Source organism: Anomalospiza imberbis, chromosome 3 (assembly GCF_031753505.1).
Source record: "Anomalospiza imberbis isolate Cuckoo-Finch-1a 21T00152 chromosome 3, ASM3175350v1, whole genome shotgun sequence".
Classification (NCBI taxonomy): Eukaryota; Metazoa; Chordata; class Aves; order Passeriformes; family Viduidae; genus Anomalospiza; species Anomalospiza imberbis.
In genome coordinates this window covers 1,686,603-1,708,866 of record NC_089683.1, presented here as the reverse complement: position 1 = coordinate 1,708,866, position 22,264 = coordinate 1,686,603, and the positions used below count along the sequence as shown (strand labels likewise).

At 53.7% G+C, this 22,264-nt stretch overlaps 1 protein-coding gene across 1 annotated transcript; it reads left to right on the top strand.

The window, feature by feature from the left end:
• The first annotated feature begins 1,454 nt into the window (after positions 1 to 1,454).
• LOC137471954 (dynein regulatory complex protein 1-like) lies at positions 1,455 to 22,185 on the top strand. Its single transcript, XM_068186661.1, is given in 19 exon segments — positions 1,455 to 1,684; positions 2,166 to 2,432; positions 6,567 to 6,660; positions 8,683 to 8,703; positions 8,705 to 8,796; positions 11,217 to 11,400; positions 12,341 to 12,365; positions 12,368 to 12,477; positions 12,720 to 12,806; positions 15,349 to 15,471; positions 17,104 to 17,243; positions 17,336 to 17,470; positions 17,556 to 17,785; positions 18,053 to 18,222; positions 18,354 to 18,443; positions 19,367 to 19,472; positions 19,605 to 19,761; positions 21,685 to 21,825; positions 21,922 to 22,185. Coding segments are annotated over 19 exon segments (2,622 nt in total). The 3' UTR covers positions 22,142 to 22,185.
• The last annotated feature ends 79 nt before the right edge of the window (positions 22,186 to 22,264 follow it).

Here is a 22,264-nt window from a genome sequence, read left to right as displayed (position 1 = left end):
AAGGGGGAATTCCTTCCCTGCGATCTCCAGGAAGGGAACGGAGGAGGATCTGGGGAGCCAGAGGCCGGGAAGGCCTGGAATTTTTTTTTCCCATGTGGGGCCATCCCGGGAACCCTGGCAGGGCCTCACCCCCTCCCCCCCCCATCCCATTCCCAACCTCCGGCGATTTCCATGGAAACTGCGGATCCGAATTCCATGGCAACCCCATGGCAACAGGCGCTCCCACATCCCGGAGGCGGCGGGAGAGGCCCGGGAATGCTGAGCCTGGAGGGTTCTGCTCCCGGCCTTCCGTGGAATCCACGGAATTCCCAGGATTCTGCCGCCCGGCGTGAGGGAGAAGGACGCGGGAGGCTGGGAAAGCAAATCCCAGGAATGGGGAGTGGGATCCCTGTCCTGGGACATTCCCCGGGATCCTCTGGGAATTCCAGCCCAGCCGGGAATTCCTTCCCAAGATCCCAAAATCCCAGGCTCCCCTTTCCCACTGGAAGCCGTTCCCTGGCTCCTGGCCCTCCAGCCCTTCCCCAAATTCCAGCTCTCCTGGAGCCCCTTGGGGAGCGGGAAGCAGCTCCAAGGATTCCCCGGATCCTTCCCCGATCCAGGGGAACATTCCCAGCTCTCCCAGCCTGGCATTGGATCCATCCCCATCCCGATTCCTCCTGGAGAAGGAATTTCGGGATCCAGGGGTTTCACTGGGAATTCGGGACTCCAGGAAGGGTCTCCCTTCCCTTTTCCATCCCCAGATTCCATAAAAATCCATCGGGATGGATCCTGAGTGTCCTTGATCCTAGAATCCCGGAATGGTTTGGATGGGATCCATGGACCTTCAATCCCACGATCCTGGGGTGCTCCAACCTTTCCTGGGACACTGCCAGGGATCCAGGGATTCTCTGGGAATTCCAGCCCAGCCAGGAATTCCTTCCCAAGTTCCCTCCCCAAGTTCCTCTTTCCCAGGGAATTCCCTTCATTCCCAGCTCTCCCAGCCTGGGATTGGATCCATCCTCATCCCAACTCCTCCTTGTGAAGGAATTTTCCGAATCCAGGGGCTTCACTGGGAATTCGGGACTCCAGGAAGCATCTCCCTTCCCTTTTCCATCCCCATATTCCATAAAAAACTCTCTCGGGATGGATCCTGAGCGCCCTTGATCCCAGAATCCCGGAATGGTTTGGGTGGGATCCATGGACCTTCCATCCCATCCCATTCCCACCACGATCCCAGGCTGCTCCAGCCTTTCCTGGGACACTCCCAGGGATCCTCTGGGAATCCCAGCCCAGCCCCTCCCCTCCTTCCAGCCCCAGCTCCCGGATCCCAGTGGAAAGGAGCGGGAGGCGCTCTCCCGCTGCCTTTTCTTCCCGCTGCTTCCCACGGAAAAGCGCCGGGAAAATTTTGGGAAAATTGGGAGCGGGGGGGCCATGACGCTCCCGCCGTTGCCAGGCAACGGGAAGAGCCGCCGCGCATGCGCGGCCGCGCTGCGGCGGCGCCGCGCGCGTCGCTTGGCAACGAGCGACGCTCGGGCCGCGCGCACGCGCGGCGGGCGCCGCGCAGCGGCCGTTGCCGGGGCGACGGGGGTTGCGCATGCGCGGTGACGGGCGCGCAGCTGCGCTCGGGTGAGCGCATGGAGGCGCGGGAGGACGGGGCGGGCCCCGGCCCGAGCCGGGAGATCGCGGAGCTCGAGCCCGAGCCTGAGCTCGACCCTAAAACCCATCCCCTGCCGGATCCCGGCCCCGGGACCGGGACCGGGACCGGTGCTGAAACCCGCCCCCGTCCCGGTCCCGGTATCGGTCCCGGTATCGGTCCCGGTGCTGGAACCGGCGCCGATCCCGGTCCCGGTGCCGATCCCGATCCCGGCGCCGATCCCGATCCTGGTGCCGGTGCCGATCCCGGTGCTGATCCCGGTCCGCACCCCCGGCGCCGATCCCGGTCCCGGCGCCGATCCCGATCCTGGGGCCGGTACCGATCCCGGTGCCAATCCCGGTCCCGGTGCCGTTCCCGATCCCGGCGCTGATCCCGATCCTGGTGCCGGTAACGATCCCGGTGCTAATCCCGGTGCCGTTCTCGATCCCGGCGCCGATCCCGATCCTGGTGCCGGTGCCGATCCCAGTGCCGATCCCGGTGCCAATCCCGATCCCGGCGCCGATCCCGATCCTGGTGCCGGTGCCGATCCCAGTGCTGATCCCGGTGCCGTTCCCGATCCCGGCGCCGATCCCGATCCTGGGGCCGGTACCGATCCCGGTGCTGATCCCGGTCCGCACCTCGGTGCCGATCCCGGTCCCGGTGCCGATCCCGATCCCGATCCCGGTGCCGATCCCGATCCCGGTCCCGGTGCCGATCCCGGCGCCGATCCCGATCCCGGTGCCGATCCCGGTACCGGCGCGGACTGGGAGCGCCAGCAGCGAATCGCCGCCCGCCGCAACCGCATCGATGCCCGGCGCCGGTGAGGAACGGCGGGGCCCGGCCCCCATTCCCGGTTCTCCAGAGGATGCTCCCGGTTTTCCACAGCGGGAGGTGGTGCTGGGCGGTCCCCACCCCAAACCGGGACACGGGCAGAGATCAGGAGCCGACCCCAAACTCGCGGATTGGAACCGGGGCTCCGAACCGGAACCGGGGCTCGGGATCTGTCCCAGAACACACCCAGGAGCTCAGGAACAGTCCCAGAACCCAGGGTCCATCCCAAACCCATTCCCAGGGCTCAGGATCCAATCCCAAACCCAATCCCTGGGCTCGGGATCCAATCCCGAACCCAATCCCAGGGCTCGGGATCCAATCCCAAACCCAATCCCAGGGCTCAGGATCCATTCCCAGGGCTCCAAACCCATCCCCAATCCAATCCCAGGGCTTGGGATCCAATCCCAAACCCAATGCCCGGTCTCGGGATCCAATCCCCAATCCAATCCCAGGGCTTGGGATCCAATCCCAAACCCAATCCCCGGTCTCGGCATCCAATCCCAAACCCAATCCCAGGGCTTGGGATCCAATCCCAAACCCAATCCCCGGTCTCGGCATCCAATCCCAAACCCAATCCCTGGGCTCGGGATCCAATCCCAAATCCAATCCCCGGGCTCGGGATCCAATCCCAAACCCAATCCCTGGGCTCGGGATCCAATCCCAAACCAAGTCCCAGGGCTTGGGATCCAATCCCAAACCCAATCCCCGGGCTCGGGATCCAATCCCGAACCCAATCCCAGGGCTCAGGATCCATTTCAAGGGCTCCAAACCCATCCCAAACCCAATCCCCGGGCTCAGGATCCATCCTGATCCCATTCCCAGGGCTCGGGATCCAATCCCAAACCAAGTCCCAGGGCTCAGGATCCAATCCTGAACCCAATCCCAGGGCTCAGGATCCATTCCCAGGGCTCCAAACCCATCCCAAACCCAATCCCAGTGCTCAGGATCCATTCCCAAACCCAATCCCAGGGCTCAGGATCCAATCCTAAATCCATTCCCAGGGCTCGGGATCCAATCCCAAACCCAATCCCAGATCTCGGAATCCAATCCCAAACCAAGTCCCAGAGCTCAAGATCCAATCTTGAACCCAATCCCAGGGCTCAGGATCCATTCCCAGGGCTCCAAACCCATCCCAAACCCAATCCCGCGGCTCAGGATCCAATCCCAAACCCAATCCCAGTGCTCAGGATCCAATCCCAAACCCAATCCGAGGGCTCAGGATCCATTCCCAGGGCTCCAAACCCATCCCAAATCCATTCCCAGGGCTCAGGATCCATCCTGATCCCATTCCCAGGCCCAGCATCCATCCCAATCCCAATCCCAGGCTCAGAATCTATCCCAATCCCACTGGATTATCCTGAGTGGGGAGGATCCCACCGGGATCATCCCAAATCCTTCCCCATCCCAAGGAACCACCTGGGATTGATCCCACTGGAATATCCTGAGCGGGAAGGATCCCACCGGGATCATCCCAAATCCTTCCCCATCCCAAGGAGCCACCTGGGACTGATCCCACTGGAATATCCTGAGCGGGAAGGATCCCACCGGGATCATCCCAAATCCCTTCCCAATCCCACCTGGGACTGATCCCACTGGAATATCCCGAGTGGGAAGGATCCCATTGGGATCATCCCAAATCCTTTCTTGATCCCACCTGGGATTGATCCCACTGGAATATCCCGAGTGGGAAGGATCCCATTGGGATCATCCCAAATCCCTTCCTGATCCCACCTGGGATTGATCCCACTGGAATATCCCGAGTGGGAAGGATCCCATTGGGATCATCCCAAACCTGGGACTGATCCCACTGGAATATCCCGAGTGGGAAGGATCCCATTGGCATCATCCCAAATCCTTTCCCAATCCCACCTGGGATTGATCCCACTGGAATATCCTGAGCGGGAAGGATCCCACCGGGATCATCCCAAATCCTTTCCCAATCCCACCTGGGACTGATCCCACTGGAATATCCCGAGTGGGAAGGATCCCTCTAGGATCATCCCAAATCCTTTCCCAATCCCACCTGGGATTGATCCCACTGGAATATCCCGAGTGGGAAGGATCCCATTGGGATCATCCCAAATCCCTTCCTGATCCCACCTGGGACTGATCCCACTGGAATATCCTGAGTGGGAAGGATCCCACCGGGATCATCCCAAATCCTTTCCCAATCCCACCTGGGATTGATCCCACTGGAATATCCTGAGCGGGAAGGATCCCATTGGGATCATCCCAAATCCTTTCCCAATACCACCTGGGACTGATCCCACTGGAATATCCCGAGTGGGAAGGATCCCACCGGGATCATCCCAAATCCTTTCCCGATCCCACCTGGGATTGATCCCACTGGAATATCCCGAGTGGGAAGGATCCCATTGGGATCATCCCAAATCCCTTCCTGATCCCACCTGGGACTGATCCCACTGGAATATCCCGAGTGGGAAGGATCCCTCTAGGATCATCCCAAATCCTTTCCCAATCCCACCTGGGATTGATCCCACTGGAATATCCCGAGTGGGAAGGATCCCACCGGGATCATCCCAAATCCTTTCCCAATCCCACCTGGGATTGATCCCAGTGGAATATCCCGAGTGGGAAGGATCCCATTGGGATCATCCCAAATCTTTTCCCAATCCCACCTGGGATTGATCCCACTGGAATATCCCGAGTGGGAAGGATCCCTCTAGGATCATCCCAAATCCTTTCCCAATCCCACCTGGGATTGATCCCACTGGAATATCCTGAGCGGGAAGGATCCCATTGGGATCATCCCAAATCCCTTCCCAATCCCACATGGGACTGATCCCACTGGAATATCCCGAGTGGGAAGTATCCCATTGGGATCATCCCAAATCCCTTCCAGATCCCGCCTGGGATTGATCCCACTGGAATATCCCGAGTGGGAAGGATCCCATTGGGATCATCCCAAATCCTTTCCTGATCCCACCTGGGACTGATCCCACTGGAATATCCCGAGTGGGAAGGATCCCTTTGGGATCATCCCAAATCCTTTTCCGATCCCACCTGGGACTAATCCCACTGGAATATCCCAAGTGGGAAGGATCCCTCTAGGATCATCCCAAATCCTTTCCTGATCCCACCTGGGACTGATCCCACTGGAATATCCTGAGTGGGAAGGATCCCATTGGGATCATCCCAAATCCCTTCCTGATCCCACCTAGGATTGATCCCACTGGAATATCCCGAGTGGGAAGGATCCCATTGGGATCATCCCAAATCCTTTTCCGATCCCACCTGGGACTAATCCCACTGGAATATCCCGAGTGGGAAGGATCCCATTGGGATCATCCCAAATCCTTTCCTGATCCCACCTGGGACTGATCCCACTGGAATATCCCGAGTGGGAAGGATCCCATTGGGATCATCCCAAATCCCTTCCTGATCCCACCTAGGATTGATCCCACTGGAATATCCCGAGCGGGAAGGATCCCACCGGGATCATCCCAGTCCAGCTCCTGCCCCTCCCATCCCAAAATTCCCTCCCTCTTCCCGAGGGGTTGATCCCACATTCCTGGCAGCATTCTCAGCTCCAGAGGGGGAATCCTGCATCCCGTTTTCCCTTGGGAATGCTGTTCCTGCTTCCCATGTGCCGTACTGGGATTGGATCCCGGCCCTTTCCAAGCATTCTATATATATATATATATTTTTTTTTTTTTTTTTCCAAATTATTTATTTATATTTTAATTTATTTTTTTATTTTTATTTTTATTTTTTAATTTTTTTTTATTTAGATTGGCTTTAGATTAGATTTAGATTTATAATTATTTAGATTTAGATTTAGATTTGTATATTTATATTTATTTATATTTTTATATATTTATATTTGCATTTATGTTTATATTTTTAGATTTATATATTTATATATTTATATATTTATATATTTATATATACTTATATTTATATATACTTATATTTATATATACTTATATATTTATATTTATATTTATATTTGTATCAATTCCAGGTATATGAATCATATATAATTTTTATATTAAATTATAGTAATTAAATAAAATTCAAATAAATATATGAAATTAGCATTATAATTATTAATATTAAATATTAATAACACATTCCAGCTTTTCCCCGGTTTTTCTCCCAGGGAAGCCCTCGGAGAGAAGGTGGAGCAGGAAGAGGAAGAGGAAGAGGAGGAGGAGGAGAGGAAGAGCCTGAAGCTGATCGAGGAGACCGAGAAGGTTTGGAATCCAATGGGAATCTCCTCCTGGATCCCTCTTTATCCCTGGTTTTCCTACTTTTTGGGCCAAAAAGTGGCAGAGAAATTCCCCAGGACCGGGAGTGGGGCTGGATCCTTGGGATCTAATGGGAATTTCTTGGATCCATCCCCATCCCTTGTTTTGATCCTTGGTGTCTCCTTGATGGGACAAAAAACGGGGAGGGAAACTCCCCAGGACCGGGACTTGGGATCCGATGGGAATCTTCACTTGGATCCCTCCTTATTCCATGTTTTCCTCCTTGGGGTCTCCTTGATGGGACCAAAAAATGGGGAAAGAAATTCAACAGGATCGGGTTTTGGGATCCAATGGGAATTTCCTCTTGGATCCATCCTTATCCCTTGTTTTGATCTTTGGTGTCTCCTTGATGGGACAAAAAACCGGGATGGAAACTCCCTGGAACTGGGACTGGGGCTGGATCACTGGGATTTATTGGGAATTTCCTCTTGGATCCACCCTTATCCCTGGTTTTCCTCCTTTTTGGGCCAAAAAGTGGGAGAGAAATTCCCCAGGACCGGGAGTGGGGCTGGATCCTTGGGATCTAATGGGAATTTCTTGGATCCATCCCCATCCCTTGTTTTGATCCTTGGTGTCTCCTTGAGGGGACCAAAAAATGGGGAAAGAAATTCAACAGGATCAGGTTTTGGGATCCAATGGGAATTTCCTCTTGGATCCATCCTTACCCTTGTTTTGATCTTTGGTGTCTCCTTGATGGGACAAAAAACCGGGATGGAAACTCCCTGGAACTGGGACTGGGGCTGGATCACTGGGATTTATTGGGAATTTCCTCTTGGATCCACCCTTATCCCTGGTTTTTCTCCTTTTTGGGCCAAAAAGTGGGAGAGAAATTCCCCAGGACCGGGAGTGGGGCTGGATCCTTGGGATCTAATGGGAATTTCTTGGATCCATCCCCATCCCTTGTTTTGATCCTTGGTGTCTCCTTGATGGGACAAAAAACGGGGAGGGAAACTCCCCAGGACCGGGACTTGGGATCCAATGGGAATCTCCACTTGGATCCCTCCTTATTCCATGTTTTCCTCCTCGGTGTTTCCCTGAGGGGACCAAAAAATGGGGAAAGAAATTCAACAGGATCGGGTTTTGGGATCCAATGGGAATTTCCTCTTGGATCCATCCTTATCCCTTGTTTTCCTCCTTGGTGTCCCCTTGTGGGACAAAAATCCAAGAGAGAAATTTCCCAGGACTGGGATTTGGGATCCAATAGGAATCTCCTCTTGGATCCCTCCTTGTTCCATGTTTTCCTCCTTTTTGGGCCAAAAACCGGGAAAGAAATTCCCAAGGACCGGAATTTGAGTGGGATCCTTGGGATCTGATGGGAATGGTTGGATTCCATGGGCTTTTCCAACCTTAATTCCATATGGGGATTCTGGAATGGGATTCTGGGGTGGGATTCTGGGATGGGAATCCAGGATGGGATTCTGGAATGGGATTCTGGGGTGGGATTCTGGGATGGGAATCCAGGATGGGATTCTGGGATGGGAATCCGGGCTGGGATTCTGGAATGGGATTCTGGGATGGGAATCCAGGATGGGATTCTGGGATGGGAATCCGGGATGGATTCTGGGATGGGAATCCAGGAAGGGATTCTGGGATGGGATTATGGAATGGGATTCCGGGATGGCATTCTGGGATGGGATTCCGGGATGGGATTATGGGATGGGATTATGGAATGGGATTGGATTCTGGGATGGGATTCCGGGATGGGATTCTGGGATGGGATTCTGGGATGGGATGGGATTCCGGGATGGGATTATGGAATGGGATGGGATTCCAGGATGGGATGATGGGACAGGATGGGATGGGATTCAGGGAAGGGATTTAGGCAAGGAAAGGGATTTCGGGATCCTTTTAGAGACCGGGATTTGACCGGGATCCATGGAATTGGATTCCCAACCAGCCCACGGGCGGGAAGGATCCAGGATTGGTGCATTCCAAGCCCAAATTCCCAGGGTGTCCCTTCCCTGTCAGGTCCTGGCCAAGCTGCTTTTCCCACGGGACGCAGCTGCTGACCAATGTCCAGGTGGAATCCGATCTCCGGGAATCGCGGAGGCGGGAAAAGGAGGGGCAGGAGAAGCTGAGGAGGTGAGCGGGGAGGAGCCGGGAATTTTGGAATGCCGCCGGATACCGATGGAAAATTGAGGCCCATAATGAGGTCCCAAATCCCACCTGGCCCAGGCGGTTGGAGGGCGTTTTCCAGAGGTTTCCAGGAGAGCTGGAGATGGGTTTGGGAATGGGCTGGAGGGATGGGACACAGGGAATGGCTTCCCAGTGGGAAAGGGGAGCTTGGGATTTTGGGATCTTGGGAAGGAATTCCCGGCTGGGCTGGAATTCCCAGAGAATCCCTGGATCACCGTCAGTGTCCAAGGAAAGTTTGGATGGGCTTGGAGCAGCCTGGGATAGGGGGAAGTGTCCCTGGGATGGGATTTGAGGTCCCTTCCCACCCAAACCATTCCAGGATTCTGGGATCGAGGACACTCAGGATCCATCCCGAGGGATTTTTATGGAATGTGGGGATGGAAAAGGGAAGGGAGACCCTTCCTGGAGATCCAAGATGCCAAGTGAAGACTCTGGATCCTGAAAATTCCTTCCCAAGGAGGAATCAGAATGGGGATGAATCCAATGCCAGGCTGGGAGAGCTGGGAATGTGCAGCTGGATCGGGGAAGGATCCAGGCAATCCTTGGAGCCGCTTCCCCATCCCCAAGGGGCTCCAGGAGAGCTGGGATTTGGGGGAGGGCTGGAGGGCCAGGAGCCAGGGAATGGCTTCCAGCGGGAAAGGAGGGCCTGGGATTTTGGGATCTTGGGAAGGAATTCCCGGCTGGGCTGGAATTCCCAGAGGATCCCTGGGAGTACCCAAGGCAAGGTTGGAGCACCCTGGGATGATGGGATTGGAATGGTTTGGGATTGACGGCTCACGAACCCCATCCAGACCGTCCTGGAATTCCTCCTTGGAATTCCTCAGCACATTCCCGGAACGGCCCTGCCCATCCTGCTCTGACAGTGGAATTTTTCCTACTGGGATTTTCCAAAGCTTTCCCAGCCTCTGGCATTCCCTGATCCCCACCAGGATCATTGCTGGCTGGTCCTATCCTGATTTTCCACCAGCCCCATTCCTGGAAATTCCAGGAAACACCAAATCCATGCTCCTGGGATTTAGGGAAGGAAAGGGATTTTAGGGAAGGAAAGGGATTTTAGGGAAGGAAGGGGATTTAGGGAAGAGATTTATGGAAGGAAAGGGATTTTAAGGAAGGAAAAGGATTTAGGGAAGGGATTCAGGTAAGGGATTTAGAGAAGGGATTCATGGAAGGGATTCAGGGAAGAGATTTAGGGAAGGAAAGGGATTCAGGGAAGGGATTTAGGGAAGGAAAGGGATTTTAGGGAGGGGACTTAGGGAAGGATTCATGGAAAGGATTTAGGAAAGGGATTTAGGGAATGGATATAGGGCAGGGATTTAGGGAAGTAAAGGGAATCAGGGAAGGGATTTAGAGAAGGGATTTAAGAAAAGGATTCACGGAAGGGATTTATGGAAGGATAGGGATTTCAGGGGAGGGATTTAGGAAAGGAAAGGGATTTCAGGGGAGGGATTTAGGAAAGGAAAGGGATTCAGGGAAGGGATTTAGGGAGTGGATTTAGGGAAGGGATTCAGTGTAGGGATTTAGGAAAAGAATGGAATTCAGGGAAGGAAAGGGATTCAGGGGAGGAAAAGGATTCAGGGAAGGGATGTAGGGAGTGGATTTAGGGAAGGGATTCAATGTAGGGATTTAGGAAAGGAAAGGAATTCAGGGAAGGAAAGGGATTCAGGGAAGGGATTTAGGAAAAGAATGGAATTCAGGGAAGGAAAGGGATTCAGGGAAGGGATTTAGGGAAGGGATTTAAGAACAGGATTCAGGGAAGGGATTTAGGGAAGGGAAGGAATTCAGGGAAGGAAAGGGATTCAGGGAAGGGATTTAGGGAAGGGATTTAAGAACAGGATTTAGGGAAGGGATTTAGGGAAGGAAAGGGATTTCAGGGGAGGGATTTAGGAAAGGAAAGGGATTCAGGGAAGGGTTTAGGGAGTGGATTTAGGGAATGGATTCAGGGAAGGGATTTAGGAAAGGAATGGAATTCAGGGAAGGAAAGGGATTCAGGGGAGGAAAGGGATTCAGGGAAGGGATTTAGGAAAGGAATGGAATTCAGGGAAGGAAAGGGATTCAGGGAAGGGATTTAGGAAAGGAATGGAATTCAGGGAAGGAAAGGGATTCAGGGAAGGGATTTAGGAAAGGAATGGAATTCAGGGAAGGAAAGGGATTCAGGGAAGGGATTTAGGGAAGGGATTTAAGAAAAGGATTCAGGGAAGGGATTTATGGAAGGAAAGGGATTCAGGGAAGGAAAGGGATTCAGGGAAGGGATTTAGGGAAGGGATTTAAGAAAAGGATTCAGGGAAGGGATTTAGGGAAGGGAAGAACCCCAGGTCTGGAGCAATTCCAGCCCTGTCCCAGCTCCCCGATTCCCTGGCTTCCCGCAGGTTGGAAAAGCTGGAGACGGAAGCCCAGCGCGGGACGGAGAGGTTGGCGGAGATCAACTCCAAGTGGGCCTCGGTGGGGGACGTGAAGATCCCGCAGGAATTGTGGGATCTGCTGGAGCAGCAGCAGCGGGAGTGCGAGCAGCTCCTGGCGGGGAAGAACCGGCTCATCCGAGAGCTCCAGGAGGTATCTGGGAATTCCCGGAGCTGCTCCCAGGGCTGGAGCGCCTCTGCCGTGGATCCAGGCTGGGAGAGCTGGGAATGTGCAGCTGGATCAGGGAAGGGTCCAAGGAATCCTTGGAGCCGCTTCCCGATCCCCAAGGGGCTCCAGGAGAGCTGGAATTTGGGGAAGGGCTGGAGGGCCAGGAACCAGGGAATGGCTTCCAGTGGGAAAGGGGAGCCTGGGATTTTGGGATCTTGGGAAGGAATTCCCAGCTGGGCTGGAATTCCCAGAGAGTCCCTGGATCCCTGGCTGTGCCCAAGGGTGGATTTGGATCACCCTGGGATCACGGGAAGTGTCTCGGGGATGGGATTGAAGGTCCATGGATCCCATCCAAACCATTCCAGGATTCTGGGATCAAGGACACTCAGCATGATCCATCCTGAGGGATTTTTATGGAATTTGGGGATGGAAAAGGGAAGGGATACACTTTCTGGAGTCCCAAGATTCTCAGTGAAGCCCCTGAATCCTGAAAATTCCTCCTCAAGGAGGAATTGGGATGGGGATGGATCCAATCCCAGGCTGGGAGAGCTGGGAATGCGCAGCTGGATCGGGGAAGGATCCAGGGAATCCTTGGAGCCGCTTCCCGATCCCCAAGGGGCTCCAGGAGAGCTGGAATTTGGGGAAGGGCTGGAGGGCCAGGAGCCAGGGAATGGCTTCCAGTGGGAAAGGGGAGCTTGGGATTTTGGGATCTTGGGAAGGAATTCCTGGCTGGGCTGGAATTCCCAGAGAATCCCTGGCAGTGTCCGAGGAAAGGTGGGATCACCCTGGGATCATGGGGTTGGAGTCGGATAATCCTTAAGGTCCCTTCCCACCCCATCCATGATAATTCCGTGTCCTGCCGTTTCCCTGAGGATTCCCGCTCCATTCCCGCTGATTCCGGCCTCTCCTTCCCTCGTTTTTCCAGGAGCTGAAGGCCAAGGATGAGCAGTACGAGCAGCCCTGAAGGAGCAGGCCGGTGAGATCCAGGTTCTCCTGGAAAGGATGGAAGAACAAACCAGGAATATGCTCAAAGCCTACCGGCACCACCTCCGGCAGATCGAGGTACCCAATTCCCGGGAAAACCAGGAAAACCGGGAAAAACCGCTTTGCTTCTCTGCATCTTTTGTGACAAAAAAAAAAAAAAACCCTCGGAGTCGCGGTGTTGGGATGAAATCCGGGTGGGTGAAGCCGGAGTCCGGAGCTCTGAGGGGTTGGGAATGAGTTTGGGAGCGGCCCGGAAGCGTCGCTGCCCGGCTGTTCCCATTCCCTGAGATCCCCGCGTGGAATTTCTGTCTCTTCCGCAGAAAACGTTCGAGGAGGAGCGGCGGGAAATGCTGGCCAACAACCGGAAAAGGTGGAATGAGGCCATCCGGGCCCACAACGAGCAGGAGGTGAATTCCCTGGGAGATTTTGTTCCCTTTTTTTTTTTTTTTTTTTGGAAAATTCCCATTTTCCCATGGGAATCGCTGAGGGTGGAAAAGCCCTCCGGGATCACTGAGTCCAGCCATTCCTAGCACTGATCCACGCCCCCAAAAGGGCCAAATCCACATGGATTTCAATCCCACCAGGAATGGGGACTTCACCCTGCCCTGGGCAGCTCTTTCAGGGCTGGAAAACCCTTTCCAGGTGGGAATTGTTCCCAACATCCAACTAAACGTCCCCTGGAAGTTTCCCTCTTATCCCGTGGGAGTGGAGGCCGATCCCACCTGGCTTCAACTTTTCCGGGAATTCCAGAGAGGGAAAGTTCCCTCTGGAGCCTCCTTTGCTCCAGGCTCCCTGAGGCATTTTCCCAGCTCCCTCAGCTGCTCCCGGGACTCTCCAGCCCCATTCCCAATCTGTTCCCTTCCCTGGACACGCTCCTGGTCCTGCTTGGAATACCGGGATCGGCTCTGCCCCAGAAGGCACCGTGAAGGAGATGGGTTTTTTTTGGGATAGGGATGGAGGAGGCTGGATGGGGTGGGAGGAGGTTGGATGAGGTTGGAGGATGTTGGAGGAGGTTGGATGGGGTTGGATGTGGTGGGATGAGGTTGGATGAGGTGGGATGAGGTTGGATGATGTTGGATTGGGATAGATGGGGTTGGATGAAGTAGGATGAGGATGGAGGAAATGGGATGAGGTTGGATGAGGTGGGATGGGGTGGGATGGGGTTGGATGAGGTTGGATGGGCTTGGATGGTGTTGGAGGAGGTTGGAGGAGGTGAGAGGACGATGGAGGAGGTTGGAGGAGGTTGGATAGGCTTGGATGGGGTTGGAGGACATTGGATAGGTGGGATGAGGTTGGATGAGATTAGATGAGGTTGGAGGAGGTTGGATGGGCTTGGACTGGGTTGGATGGGGTTGGAGGAGGTTGGATGAGGTTGGACTGGGTTGGATGGGGTTGGAGGAGGTTGCAGGACATTGGATGAGGTGGAATGGGGTTGGATGAGGTTGGAAGAGGTTGGATGAGGTTGGATGGGCTTGGACGGGGTTGGATGAGGTTGGAGGATGTTGGAGGAGGTTGGAGGAGGTTGGAGGAGGTTGGAGGAGGTTGGATGAGGTTGGATAAAGTTGGAAGAGGATGGATGAGGTGGAATGGGGTGGGATGAGATTGGATGAGGTTGGATGGGCTTGGACGGGGTTGGATGAGGTTGGAGGATGTTGGAGGAGGTTGGAGGAGGTTGGAGGAGGTTGGAGGAGGTGAGATGAGGTTGGATGAGGTTGGATAAAGTTGGAAGAGGATGGATGAGGTGGAATGGGGTGGGATGAGATTGGATGAGGTTTGAGGAGGTTGGAGGAGGTGGGATGAGGTTGGATGAGATTGGGATGAGGTTGGAGGACATTGGATGAGGTGGGATGAGGTTGGATGAGGCTGGATGAGGTTTGAGGAGGTTGGAGGAGGTGGGATGAGGTTGGATGAGATTGGGATGAGGTTGGAGGACATTGGATGAGGTGGGATGAGGTTGGATGAGGCTGGATGAGGTTTGAGGAGGTTGGAGGAGGTGGGATGAGGTTGGATGAGATTGGGATGAGGTTGGAGGACATTGGATGAGGTGGGATGAGGCGGGATGAGGTTGGAGGAGGTTGGAGGAGGTGGGATGAGGTTGGATGAGATTGGGATGAGGTTGGAGGACATTGGATGAGGTGGGATGAGGTTGGATGAGGCTGGATGAGGTTGGAGGAGGTTGGAGGAGGTGGGATGAGGTTGGATGAGATTGGGATGAGGTTGGAGGACATTGGATGAGGTGGGATGAGGTTGGATGAGGCTGGATGAGGTTTGAGGAGGTTGGAGGAGGTGGGATGAGGTTGGATGAGATTGGGATGAGGTTGGAGGACATTGGATGAGGTGGGATGAGGTTGGATGAGGCTGGATGAGGTTTGAGGAGGTTGGAGGAGGTGGGATGAGGTTGGATGAGATTGGGATGAGGTTGGAGGACATTGGATGAGGTGGGATGAGGTTGGATGAGGCTGGATGAGGTTTGAGGAGGTTGGAGGAGGTGGGATGAGGTTGGATGAGATTGGGATGAGGTTGGAGGACATTGGATGAGGTGGGATGAGGTTGGATGAGGCTGGATGAGGTTGGAGGAGGTGGGATGAGGTTGGATGAGGTTGGAGGAGGTTGGATGAGGTTGGAGGAGGTTGGAGGAGGTTGGAGGACATTGGATGAGGTGGGATGAGGTGGGATGAGGTTGGATGAGGTTGGATAAAGTTGGAGGAGGATGGATGAGGTGGAATGGGGTGGGATGAGATTGGATGAGGTTGGATGAGATTGGATGAGGTTGGAGGACATTGGATGAGGTGGGATGAGGTTGGATGAGGCTGGATGAGGTTTGAGGAGGTTGGAGGAGGTGGGATGAGGTTGGATGAGATTGGGATGAGGTTGGAGAAAGCTGAAGGAGGTTGGATGTGTTGGGATGAGGTTGGAAGAGGTGGGATGAGGTTCTCCTTGTTCCCACAGCTGGAATTCCTGCGGAAGCAGATGGACAAGGCGCTGGATTTCGAGCAGCAGCTGAACGAGCTGCAGGATGAGAGCGTGGAGAACTATGACAGCATGAAATTCCAGCTGGAACAGGATGTGCAGGTACCGGGAAAGGCCCCGGATCATGGAATCACCTCTGAGAATCCTGGAATAGTTTGGGTGGGAAGGGACCTCAAATCCCAAACCCTTCCAACCTCGACACCTCCACGATCCCAGGGTGCTCCAACCTTGCCTTGGGCACTGCCAGGGATCCAGGGATTCTCTGGGAATTCCAGCCCAGCCGGGAATTCCTTCCCAAGATCCCAAAATCCCAAGCCCCCCTTTCCCACTGGAAGCCATTCCCTGGCTCCTGGCCCTCCAGCCCTTCCCCAAATTCCAGCTCTCCTTTCCCTCTGGAAAAGGCTCCAAGGATTCCCTGGATCCTTCCCCAATCCAGCTGCACATTCCCAGCTCTCCCAGCCTGGCATTGGATCCACCCCCATCCCAATTCCGCCTTGAGAAGGAATTTTCAGGATCCAGGGGCTTCACTTGGAATTCGGGACTCCAGGAAGGGTCTTCCTTCCCTTTTCCATCCCCAAATTCCATACAAATCCCTTGGGATGGATCCTGAGTGTCCTTGATCCCAGAATCCCGGAACGGTTTAGATGGGATCCATGGACCTTCCATCCCATCCCAGGGACACTTCCCACGATCCCAGGGTGATCCAAATCCACCCTTGGGCACTGCCAGGGATCCAGGGATTCGCTGGGAATTCCAGCCCAGCTGGGAATTCCTTCCCAAGATCCCAAAATCCCAGGCTCCCCTTTCCCAGTGGCTCCTGGCCCTCCAGCCCTTCCTCAAATTCCAGCTCTCCTGGAGCCCCTTTGGGGTCGGGAAGGGGCTCCAAGGATTCCCTGGATCCTTCCCCGATCCAGCTGCACATTCCCAGCTCTCCCAGCCCAGGGAGCAGCTCCGTGGCATTCCCTGGACTCGCTCCAGCAGCTCCACACCCTCAGTTCCTGATAACTTGGAAGTGTGGGATGTTCCCAGGTGTTTTTTGGGATGGAAACAGCTCCGTGCTGGAGCTCAGCATTCCCAGGGAATGCCGTGGGGCCGTTGGGAAGACGGAAAATGTTGGAAAAACAACCTTGAGCTGTGGCTGGGGGAGGCTCCGGAGATAATTTTCCCTCTTTGTGTTCCACGGCCTTATCCCTGTTTGGGAGCAGCCTCGGGAACAAGGATAATAACGGCGAAATCCCTCAGGCTGCTCCAGGGAAAGTTTTCCACGGTTTATTAGGAATATTTTCTTCCCCAAATAGGTGTAAAATATCCCAATATTAATCCCAACAAACGCAGAATTCCCTAAGGAGGAGGAGGAGGAGCGGGAATTCTCTGTGCCCACTGCAGGCGGGAAAAAAAAAATACCTGGAAGCAAAAAATGAAGTTGGGACTGGGATCTAGGGTGGGAATTCCAAGCTGGGAGATCCTGGGATTGGGAAGGACTTCCCTGGTGGTTGTTTAGGGTAGGGTTTGCCTTTGGATTTCTGCCTGAGGTGGGATTTTTGGGAATTAACCCCTGGATCGTGGCTTTCCTCCATCCTCTGGAAAGGGAAAACCTCTCGGCCCCGCTGGGATTTAATTCCAGCTTTTCTTTTCCTGGGGAATCCAAACCCTCCTGAGAGTTTCCCTGTGTTTTCCCTAAACTCCGGGCTTGTCTTTGTGATCCTTTTTTTTTTTTTCCCCATGGAATTCCAGTACCTGGAAAGGAAACTCCAGCAGATGAAGGGAATTTACCACCTGAACCAGGTGAAGCTGGAATACAACCTGGACGTGCTCCGGCAGCTGGATGTGGAAAATTCCACGCTCCGATCCCTGCAGAAAAGGAAAATCAGCCGGTAAAACCCATCCCGGGAATCCCCTCCCATTCCAAAGCTTTTCCCCACGTCTGGGCAAAATTCCCAAATCCAGGCTCTTTGTCCCTTCCCAGATTCCGGACGTCCCTCGAATTGCTGAGGGCCAAAATGGCCAAGCAGGAGATGAAATTCCAAGAGGAAAAGCAGAGCCTGGAATCCGAGCTGGAGCGGGTCACGGGGCAGTTCCAGGAGATGCGGAGCCGGATGAGGTGGGGAGCGCTCGGAATTCCGCCCCGTGGGGAACCTCCGGAGCAGCGGAGCGGGATCCGATCCCTTCGGGATCCTTTTCCACAGGCAGCTGATGCGCAGCAGCGCCGAGAAATTCCGGCAGGTTTGGATGGTGAACGAGGAAGAGGCCAAAGCTTTGATCCGGGAAGCGCTGGATGCCGATCGGATCATCCACGTCCAGCAGCTGGGAATGCCGTGGGAAGAGCCTCACTTCTGGTTCATGGATAACGTGGGACCCCTGGGGCGCCGCCAGGAAAAGAGGGATGCCATGCAGGTGGCCGCCAAACTTCTGGAAGGTGGGATCCGTAAATTCCTTGGGAATCTTCCTCTGCGGGGAAAGGCTCCCGTGTCCCGCCGATCCCTGGGATTTTCCAGACGGGATCTTCCGGGAGTGGCCAGCCCTGAGCTGGCTCATTCCAAGGGATATTCCCGGTGTGTTTTTCCCAGTTTTCCCAGTTCCAGGAAGCAGCTCTCATCCCAGGAGCTTTGTTTTCCAGGGATTTTGCCCCCGGCGACTCCCAAGGTTTGGGATTTTGCTCCCAACTTCCCTCTCTGATTTTCAGGGATCAAGTCTGGAAAACCGGAGCAGGAAGGGAGGAGTAAGAAGAAAGGACCCCGGAGCGCAGAAGGAGGGAAGGAAAACCAGGAAAGGCTGGAGGAAAGAGCCACATCCCAGCCAGGCATTCCCAGGAAAACCCTCCGGAAAATCCTGGAGGTCCTGAGCGAGGAGTCGGTGAGCGGCGCTGGAGCCCAGGATCCGGGAGCAGCCCCGGATCCAGATTTTGTTTTTGTGGATCCCTTTGGAATGAGGGCTGGGAAGGCTCAACGTGGCTCTGCCCCCTCTTCCCGGCCTTTTTCCCCAAGGGATTCCTGCTGGAAAACAAACTCCTAAAGCCGCTGCGGGAGGTGGTGGGGCCCAGGAACGACGTCCGGCAGCTCCGATCCGTCTTCGAGGTGAGCTGGGATTGGATCTCCAGGGATTGGGCCTGGAATGCTCAGCACCAGGAGGACGTGGAGCCGGGAACGCTGACCTGGATCAGGGAAGGATCCGGGGAATCCCTCAAGGGGCTCCAGGAGAGCTGGAATTTGGGGAAGGGCTGGAGGGCCAGGAGCCAGGGAATGGCTTCCAGTGGGAAAGGGGAGCCTGGGATTTTGGGATCTTGGGAAGGAATTCCCGGCTGGGCTGGAATTCCCAGAGAGTCCCTGGATCCCTGGCAGTGCCCAAGGGTGGATTTGGATCACCCTGGGATCGTGGGAAGTGTCTCTGGGATGGGATGGAAGGTCCATGGATCCCATCCAAACCATTCCGGGATTCTGGGATCGAGGACACTCAGGATCCATCCCGAGGGATTTTTATGGAATTTGGGGATAGAAAAGGGAAGGGAGACCCTTCCTGGAGTCCCAAGATTCCAAGTGAAGCCCCTGGATCCCGAAATTCCTTCCTGGAGTGGAGTCAGGATGGGGATGGATCCAATCCCAGCCTGGGAGAGCTGGGAATGGAGGGAATTCCCTGGAAAGGGGAGCTTGGGGTGAGATCTTGGGAAGGAATTCCTGGCTGGGCTGGAATTCCCAGAGAAGCTGTGGCTTCCCGTGGACCTCTGGGAATGTCCAACTTTTGGGATCATGGAAGGTGTCCCCGGCCATGGAATGGGATGAGCTTTGAGGTCCCTTCCCACCCAGAACATTCCATGATTCCCAGATTCCCAGCTCCAGCCCATCCCGATGCTTTAAGCACCTCCAGGACTTCTCATTCCCAGACTTTCCCATCCATGGATATTCTTGGCTTCCCACCATTCCTTCCTTATCCGACATTTCCTCTGCTCCTGGAAAATTCCCTTCCCTCCCCTCCCCATCCCACGGAATTCCCGCTTTTCCAGGCCCTCCGGATCGAGGACGAGGACGAGCTGCGCGAGCTCCTGGATTTTTTTCTGGACTACGAATCCCAGAACGCGCCCAAGATCCAGGTGGGATCACCAGGGGAGAGCCCGGCAGATCCCAGGATCCCAAGAATTCCGGGAATGAGGACTGGTGTGTTCATATCCAAAAAAAAAAAAAAAAAAAAAATTCCATTCCATATCCAGCTTTTCTCCCTCCAGGTCACGCAGGCAGGAGAAGATCCCACGGATCCGGCTCAGGACCGAGGCAGCGGCAGATCCCATTCCCAGAGGGATCAGCGCCAACCCCCCGGGAGCTCCCCTCGCGTCCCGTCCATCCAAGCGGACCACGTCCTGACAATCCTGAGGGAATTCCTACGGGATTTTGTCAAGCTGAGGTGGGAACAGGCACGGAGCGGGGCTGGTGGCACCGGGATGGAGACAAACTGGGATCCAGGGAATGTCCTGGGAGTTCCCGGGTTGTCCTGCTTGGAGAAAGAGCTTCCCAGCCTTCCCTGCTCCATGACAGAGGGGTCAGGAGATTCCCAAGGCTGGGAATAACCAGGCAGGAGATGATCCAGGACCTGGGAAGGGAGGGAAAGCTGGAGTTTGTTCTCCTTCCCAAAGATTTGTTCTCCATCCCAAGGATTTGCTCTCCATCCCAAGTTTTTTTTTTTTTTTTTTTCTCTATCCAATGGATTTGTTCTCCATCCCAAAGATTTGTTCTCCATTCCCAAAGTTTTTTTTCTCTATCCCTAAGATTTTTTCTCTATCCAAAGGATTTGTTCTCCATCCCAAGGTTTTGATCTCCATCTCAAAGATTTGTTCTCTATTCCCAAGGGTTTTTCTCTATCCCAAAGAATTGTTCTCCATCCCAAGGATTTGTTCAGCATCCCAGGGATTTCTTCTCCATCCCAAAGATCTGTTCTCTATTCCCAAGTTTTTTTTCTCTATCCCACGGATTTTTTCTCCATCCCAAGGGTTTTGTTCTTCTATCCCAGATATTTGCTCTCCATCCCAAAGATCTGTTCTCTATTCCCAAGGTTTTTTCCTCTATCCCAAGGATTTGTTCTCCATCCCAAGGATTCTTTCAGCATCCCAGGGATTTGCTCTCCATCCCAAGGTTTTGTTCTCCATCCCAAAGATCTGTTCTGTATTCCCAAGGTTTTCTTCTCTATCCCATGGATATGTTCTCCATCCCAAAGATTTGTTCTGTATTCCCAAGGTTTTTTCCTCTATCCCAAGGATTTGTTCTCCATCCCAAGGATTCTTTCAGCATCCCAGGGACTTGTTCTCCATCCCAAGGTTTTGTTCTCCATCCTAAAGATTTGTTCTCCATCCCAAGGTTTTGTTCTCCATCCCAAAGATCTGTTCTCTATTCCCAAGGTTTTTTTCTCTATCCCAGGGATTTGTTCTCCATCCCAAAGATTTGTTCTCCATTCCCAAAGTTTTTTTTCTCTATCCCTAAGATTTTTTCTCTATCCAAAGGATTTGTTCTCCATCCCAGGGATTTGTTCTCCATCCCAAGGTTTTGATCTCCATCCCAAAGATTTGTTCTCTATTCCCAAGGGTTTTTTTCTATCCCAAATTTTTGATCTCCATCCCAAGGATTTGTTCAGCATCCCAGGGATTTCTTCTCCATCCCAAAGATCTGTTCTCTATTCCCAAGGTTTTTTTTTCTCTATCCCACGGATTTTTTCTCCATCCCAAGGGTTTTGTTCTTCTATCCCAGATATTTGCTCTCCATCCCAATGATCTGTTCTCTATTCCCAAGGTTTTTTTTCTCTATCCCCAAGGATTTGTTCTCCATCCCAAGGATTCTTTCAGCATCCCAGGGACTTGTTCTCCATCCCAAAGATTTGTCCTCCATCCCAAAGATCTGTTCTGCATTCCCAAGGTTTTCTTCTCTATCCCATGGATATGTTCTCCATCCCAAAGATTTGTTCTGTATTCCCCAAGGTTTTTTCCTCTATCCCAAGGATTTGTTCTCCATCCCAAGGATTCTTTCAGCATCCCAGGGACTTGTTCTCCATCCCAAGGTTTTGTTCTCCATCCTAAAGATTTGTTCTCCATCCCAAGGTTTTGTTCTCCCATCCCAAAGATCTGTTCTCTATTCCCAAGGTTTTTTTCTCTATCCCAGGGATTTGTTCTCCATCCCAAAGATTTGTTCTCCATCCCAAGGTTTTGTTCTCCATCCCAAAGATTTGTTCTCCATTCCCAAGTTTTTTTTCCTATCCCAAAGATTTGTCCTCCATCCCAAGGGTTTCTTCTCCATCCCAAATTTTTGATCTCCATCCCAAAGCTTTGTGTTCCATCCCCAGGGATGAAGGATCCCCCAGGGAAATTCAGGACTTCCGCGACAATTCCAAGGACGGGGAATACTGGGAAGCCCTGACCCACGTCATTCCCGAGCGGACACTCAAACTTTGGGATGCGCTTGGAGCCGCACTCCTGGAGTATCAGTAAGTGCCTGGGGTGGGGAGGACTGGGAAAAATTCCAGGGATTTTCCATGTTATCCCGAGGATTTTCCATGTTATCCCGGTGTCCCCTTTCCCAGTAAAGTTCTGACCCGGAGATCCGAGCTCTTTTCCGAGGCCACCACCCTGCAGCGGCAGAACTCGGAGCTGGGAATGCTGCTGGAGGAATATTTTGGGATCCGCACAAGGACGGTGAGCTCAGCCTTCCCATTCCCAGGGATATTCCCGGACACGGATCCCACCAGGATCGATCTAAACCCGGGAATCGCCAGTGCCGGGTGTGGATTTTCCTGGATCTGAGCCAGGAATTCCTGGCAGGGGTTAATAAACCATTCCCAAACGTGGATCTGTGTGCGGAGCAGCTCGGGAATGGGAGCACATCCAGGTGTCCCCACCATCCAGGGAATTCCTGGAATTAGGGGA